This window comes from Aplysia californica, unplaced genomic scaffold, assembly GCF_000002075.1.
Source record: "Aplysia californica isolate F4 #8 unplaced genomic scaffold, AplCal3.0 scaffold00020, whole genome shotgun sequence".
NCBI classification, from domain to species: domain Eukaryota; kingdom Metazoa; phylum Mollusca; class Gastropoda; order Aplysiida; family Aplysiidae; genus Aplysia; species Aplysia californica.
Window position 1 is genome coordinate 2,380,732 of NW_004797290.1, and position 7,041 is coordinate 2,387,772.

Consider the following 7,041-nt stretch of genomic DNA (forward strand, 5'->3'; position numbering starts at 1 on the left):
CCCCCCCCCCCCCCCCCCCTGCATTTTTTTCTCTCTATATAATTTCACTGTGTAAAAAAAGGGTCACATGGGTGGTTGGCGGGTGCTTTGGTGTGGTTTGTTTCTTCTTTCCTATCAAACATCTATTGTCCTTATCTCCCCTTCTTCTTTTTTATGTTTGTTACTCTCTTGTAACACCTCTAATCTTCTGGCGCTCATATGACCTTATGCAGTTGCGAGCACCGTAAAACCTCTATTTAAAATATATTTTTTTAAAACGGTCACCTGTCCAATGCGGCCACGGTCACCTTACTTTTTCTACCAAAAAGGAAAAAACCTGTCTTGTGCAAATCTCTCATTGCCTGCCGATTTGTCGTAAATGATAAATTTTTATGTATTGACTCCTGACGCTGTGGACGAGCTGTCATACTCCATTTACCTGTCGTTATTGTTAATCCCTCCAAGGTCCCATCATGTTTGGTAGGTCCCATCCAGTGTTGTTTACCCAAGTTAACCTCCCGATAACAATAATTTTTCAACAGCTGGTGAAGGATACGAGTGATTTGCCTTAATCTCTAAGCCCAGCCCACAACTCGTACACAAATCGTAAGTGAGGTAACTGGGCACTGTTTACCCAGTTTTTAACAATGGATTGGATGAACATGAACTTGCGGCAGAAGCGTCACTCGTTCTCCGAGTGGTGGCAACCCATTTATTTTACCTTATGTTCCTCGTCTGACGTGTTTTATTTTGTTTTACCCTTGCACACTGTCTTCCTCATTTGACACACTTTGCAGAATTTAACACTTATACAGCCGTCGCGAAACTTCATCTCTCTGCATAAACAAAAATGTTTCACACATTCAGATAAATCCAGCTGTTGATGACGGCGTCAATGTAGAAAAATGTAACCCATTTCCAGAACTTGCCACCAACTCCAGTTGGGAACTCAGAAAAGGGAATGTTTAAAAAGAAAACCCAGCAACCCCTTCCCCTACCCCCCCCCCCCCCCCCCCCCCCCCCTTCCCCAACCCCTAAAAAATACCCCAGTTAAACCTTATGGCAGTCCTAGAAGCCTATGCATGACCACCTTCGATTGGGGTCTAGAGGTTATAACATACTGTGTTCACCTCACACTCAGTGCCCTGAGTTCGAAACCTGACAGCGATGGGAACATTTTCTTCTCAAAAAAGTTCTCCTTTCACTACTTTTCTGCTCTCTTACCATGTTCTGTCGTCTGCTTTCGTCTTCACTTTCTGGTCCCCACCCTCCTCTCGGCTCCTGGCTCTTTCTTCATTCGTTCTACTGTTGCTGTCTTTCAGCCACACCCCAGATCTTAGGTCTTAGAAAAAGTAAGATCTAACCCCTCTAGCTTCCTCGGATCAGGGCGAAACATCTCGGGGGCTTAAGTTGCGCACGTTAAAATCGATTGGTGGTCCAAAATCGATATAAAAGAGCGAGTAGGCTTCAGCTGCCATACGGCAACATTCAAAATTCATTTCCCGAACCAAACTGAAAAAGTTTTATGATTTCTGTGCCCTCATGATCTTATGTAGTTGCGAGTGCCGTAAAACACTTAATTATTACTAAAAACACCCCCCCCCCCCCCCAAAGAAAAAAAAGAAACCCAACAAACAAACAAACACATTAATTTTCATCCTTTTATTGGGGCCACTACGTTCATTTTTCAGCTTCCCAGGTCTCATTTATCTATCTGCGTATGGTCCTACTCATGTGATACTTTATTTCATTTTATAAATATCGTTAGTCTATATCTAGGCTTTCTCAGATAGGTCTATATATATATATATATATATGTATATATTATATATATCCTTTGGCTTTCACTTTCAGTTTCCATTTCACTTCCCCTTAGAAATTGTAGATACATTACTTCCTTGTTTTTACCAGGCCTGATGGTTTCAAAATAATGCAGGTTGCTTTTCTTCTTCGTTTTTCAAATTAGATAATATTGCAATCCAACACTATTTTACATGTAGGCGTTGTGTTTGTAGTAGTATAGCCATATTATGTTGCTTAAAAAATTGTTTTCGTTTTTTCTTCAGCTTCAAATGGCAGCAATGTAAAATAGAACTAGAGAAGCCAAAGGAAAGCAAAGTTATAAAAAAAAAGTCCACGTCTAGCCTAAGCCTAAAAATTCAGTCATTTCTGGGCACAGAATTCTACACTGTGTTTCTGGGAAAACACTCGCTGCGTTTCGAGGTTATTGAACTATTCGTGGTGTGACTACCTACGAATATTAGGCTATTGAATACTTTTTAGAGTCGTGTTTTATAATAACTCGTGTCGGCTCCATTATCACTCTTGCCTTGTAACAATAAAGTACAAAGTACTGTACAATATAAGTTCAATTTCAATTATGTTAAATGCTCCAATTTCACTCTGGTTTAAGAAAAATGGGACGAAAATCATAATCTGACAAAGAAATTATAAAAAAGGTCGCACGGTATTCGAATGGCTCTGCTACATTTTTTCGGTTGTTCGAATATTGATTCTTGACGCCGAATGCCGAAGGCCGAAGGAAAGAAAAAACCTGTGCAGGTGGAGGAAGGCCTACGTCAGGCCTTTTTCCGCGAAAGAGAAGTAGGCCTAGATCTACGGCTTAATCCGTCTTGGGATCTACATCTACATCTTGATCTGCATGATGTCACTAGACTAGATCTAGATTTTAGTACTTGTAAGACAAGTAGATTAGGCGCCTAATGGCTAATGGCTAGCCAGCCACTGCCACTAGAGCCACCAGCCACTGGACTGAACTGAACTCTGAAGAAGGAGCGAGTTGGATTTGGAATAGGAATCAACTTGGCCAATAGTAGTTCTAGAAGAATAATTATTCATTGTTTCTGGTGTGAACAGATGAAATGAAGACTTGGGAGTAGATCTAGTTATCATCATGTCCTCTACGCCGGTGAGTGGGTGTGTATATAATGTATTTATCTTTCTATGCCAGTGCCAGGGTAGATCTAGACTTTTAGATTTTAGAGATCTAGACTAGATCTAGATCTAGATCTAGATCTAGAATCTAGAATCTAGATCTAGATCTAGAATCTAGACTATCCAGTTCACTAGGCCTAAATGTTTATAAAATTTTAATCATAATAGAATGTCTCAGACTGCGGTAAAACTTGAGTTAATGAACGAGAAAGGTAGGATCAAGTGAAGAAAATGAAAGACAGCGACCTAGACTGAGATAAAAACTAAAAGTCTTAGGTCGAGTCTATTTCTCCGAAGGCCACCTCTATTCTCACCCGGAGTGAGAATAGTGCAGGCGAGTCTTGTGGCTATTCTCACCAGGTGCGCGTTCACCAAATTTTGCGTTCACCCTAAACCACAGAATTCTACACTGTGATAACAGAAAAATTGTAGAATTCTGTGCCGTGAACAAACGTTCCATTACAACTGTAGCCTACTAAAAGCGTACAATTTTGTCTGTGGGCAGTGGAGAGAGAGAAAGAAAGAGAGAGAGGAGTAGCGCGAGAATTTCCGGGCGAAACAAAATCTTGAAAATGGCGACCCGCGTAGTTCGGCTCGATTCGGAAAGTTAAATAGCCGTAGCATCTTTGTAGACAACCAAATTAATTTACTTTTGTGTTTTAACATCATTTTTTAACTTTGTTTTGGTCAATTTGATCGTCCACACCGATAGACAGTATTCAGAAAGAGACAGAAAGAGAGAGAGAGAAGAGGGGAGGAGTTGATCTTGCGAGAACTTCCGGGCGGGTGAGAATAGCCACTTTCTTATCCGAACGTTCGGGAAAATAAACTTGAACTCTATTTCTCCAGACGGTTTCCGTTCTCTAGATTTGTAGATAGCCTACTAATAAGCCAGCGAATGAGAATGGAGTGGCCCATGTGTGTATGTGTGTGTGTGTGCATGTTGTGTGTGTGTCTGAGTGTGTAGGGTGTGAACGGGGTGGAAGGGGTGGAAGGGGGGGGGGGGGGGGGGCGTTGAGGGATTTTTTTTTTCCATGAAGGATTTTAGTTTTTGCTGGGTGACTAGGCTAATGTAAAATAGGTTACTGCCTAGCTAGGTCGAGCAGTCTTGTTTTCTTGCAGTACCTTTTGAAGGTATTTTCAAATGAAGTATAGTCCGGGAACGTTGCCCCAACCACTTAACTTAAGTATGTCTGAATATTCAGTAAATCACGCAAATAACCCAAAAACCTCGAGATCGGAAACTGTTCAGAGTAATAGAGTTCAGCTTTATTTTTCCGAACGTTCAGAGAAATAGTCACTTCGTAAAACTTAATGTGGCCGGTCCAGAAATTGAATTTGTAATATTTACCGGTGGTGTTTTCAAAAGATATATTTTATACTAGTGACTCTATTTCTCAGAGCGCTCGGGAAAATAAACTTTATCTTTATTTCTACTTAAATGGTTTCCGTTCTCAACATTTTTGGGTTATTCGCGAGATTTAGGCGTCATCTTTCATTCTGCCATTCTGCAAGGACTGGGAAGAAGCATTTTTGCATCGAATTCAATTTCTAGAGCAAAAGATTTTAAAATGTCTGAATATATCAGATATATACTTCCAGAATCTGTTGTTGTGGTGGGGGCAACATTCCCGGACTATAGGCCCACTAGACTTCATTTGAAAATGCCTTCAAAAGGTACTGTGAGAAAACAAGACTGCTCGACCTTGGCAGTAACCTATTTTGTATTTAGTCACCCCTAAAACGAAAATCCTTCATGTAAACAAAAACAAAAAAATCCCTCAAAGCCCCCACTCCCCACCCCCACCACGCCCTGTTCGCACCTCAAACACACATGCACACGCACACACACACACACACACACTCACACACACACATTCACACATGATATTAGGTACCAGAAACTAAATTTTCAAAGTAGCTGTATGCCAAATTTATCTGTGTTTCAATTGAAAGGCCTTAGATATCCATGGGGCATTTTGGTACCATTCTTTAACCTCTCAGTCAATTTTTAAGAAAATGGTAGTTGTTTAAAATTTGATCAAATTTTTTAAAGTCAGTCACTGGCTGCAACCCCATGTTTGACAGACAATAAAAGAGTACCTAGTGCACTAAACATCTCCACATACAGAGTACAATCACTATAACATATGGAGCCTAATTTTTTTCAAGACTGTGAGATCATTACAAATCAGTATTTTATCACCTCAAACATGATGATCTGTCGTTATTTCGACAAAACACGAGAGCGTTGACCCGGCCGGCACCGCACTGGCCCCTGCGGCGAGGGAGTCGGCTCTATACTGTAATGTACCCCACATGGGGGGGTCACATGCTTTCCGAGTTTCGCGGAAGGATCGATGCAAAATAATTCCAAGCTGATTACTTTATTCTAATAGAAAAAAAGCTGATCTTTAAACTGATTCCTTTTTTGAGCCGGTATTTTACATATTTCGTGTAAAAAATTATCTTTGAAAATTTTGATGGTATTTTAATTTTTAAAGGCTTTCTATTTAAACGCCAAAGGCCAAAATTATACCATGGGAAAGCCCGTTTAAAGCTCAACAGTTCTCCGCCTATGAAAAGGCGGTATTTAATCATCCCTCTTTCCGCGAAGCATTTGAGTGCACGCGTGTCAATTTTTTAACCGGCCGGCCACGCATTCCGACCAAGAGGGGCTTCGCTTTCCTCGGCGATTCTCTAGCTCCTAATAATCGGACATATAAACAACTTACACCATTGTAACAAGGAAAAGCTGAACTCTTACAAGGTGTACGGCATTTGGTGTTTTATAGCAAAAGAGCAAAGAAGCAGCGATCGGAATTACCCCGATTTCAACAATACCACGCTGTCGGAAGGCTGCGAGTGCCCGCGAAGCCTTGTTTACGCTACCTACACATATACACACACACACACACTCACTCACACACTCACACACATAGCCTACACACACACACACTCACTCACACACACATACACACACATACACACACACTCACTTCACTCACACACACACACATACACTCACACACACACACACACACTCACTCTCACACACACACACACACTCACAAATCAAAGGCGTAGAAAAGTTCACACCTGGGTACGTGTGATCCTTTCATTATCCTGCACCTGAATCGAACATTGTAACACTCATCGAGAAATTTAGAGCGGGAATGTGATCGTATGAGTGTGGGTGATCTATCATGAAGGTTTTTCATTCAGTAAAACATGGTCTAAAATGCGGGAACTTCAAACTCCAGAGTGGGATCTTAGGGGTGACTTTTGTGTAGTAAAATTTATTATTTTTTTTGGGGGGGGGTTGTTTCTATTTATTTTTTTTAAACAAGGGAATATCGTAAGTGAATCGGGATCATAAATGATGGGATCTCAGGTGGAGACTTCTATAATAGATAAAACTAGGTAGAGTACTATTAAAGGAGACTCGAACTCTTCCACCCCCTCCCTTTCGTCTTTCTTTAACAGAGAAGTTATTCACAGTTGATGTAAAGCAGGTACAGTGGAATCCTGTTATATCGAGAGGGAGGGGACCGGTGTGAAATATGCATTATACCAGGATCATCGTTATATGGGATCCAGTAATACATTGAAGGGAAATAATACAGCAGGCCGAATCCATGAGTTTGGTGTACTGCTTACATCATGTATTTCTTTTTGTTATCTCCCCTAATGATGATTTTATTCAATATAATGACCTCTTGGTCTTACTGTGATCAAAAGTCGAATCCGGTTTCTTTCTCTTGCGCTTGCGGTGTTGACAATCAGAAAGAAAGGTCTCTTCTAGGCTAACTCGCCCGCTGTGTTGTTCCCCAACCCACCTCACCCTGTGGTGCATTCCGTCTGCTTGCACGCGTCATACATTCGCTCCATCCATCACAGCATTGTGACCTCTCCATCCCCGCATCGGAGAAGTGAGAGGCATGGTAGTGGTAGGCTAAGATAATCTAGACTAGGCTGGCCTATCAGTACTATCACGCGATGCGTTCTGCTTGTCTGTGCATACCACACCCGACCCCAGTAGGTCGGGGGGATATAAATAGACCCACTGCTTCGTCTGCAGAAGGTGCAACCCCTTCAAAGGCGAGG

The 7,041-nt window shown here is 41.5% G+C and overlaps 1 protein-coding gene across 2 annotated transcripts in view; it reads left to right on the forward strand.

Moving 5' to 3' along the window:
* Positions 1 to 2,490: 2,490 nt before the first annotated feature.
* The window catches only part of LOC101853667, a 28,163-nt gene continuing 23,612 nt past the window's right edge, over positions 2,491 to 7,041 (forward strand). Inside the window, exon 1 of one of the 2 annotated variants that reach the window (XM_035972097.1) lies at positions 2,491 to 2,583. In XM_035972097.1, the coding sequence (XP_035827990.1) occupies positions 2,506 to 2,583 (78 nt within the window). In that variant the 5' untranslated portion in view covers positions 2,491 to 2,505. Of the gene's footprint in view, positions 2,905 to 7,041 lie in introns of both variants that reach the window. The other variant, XM_035972100.1, reaches the window with a different exon arrangement.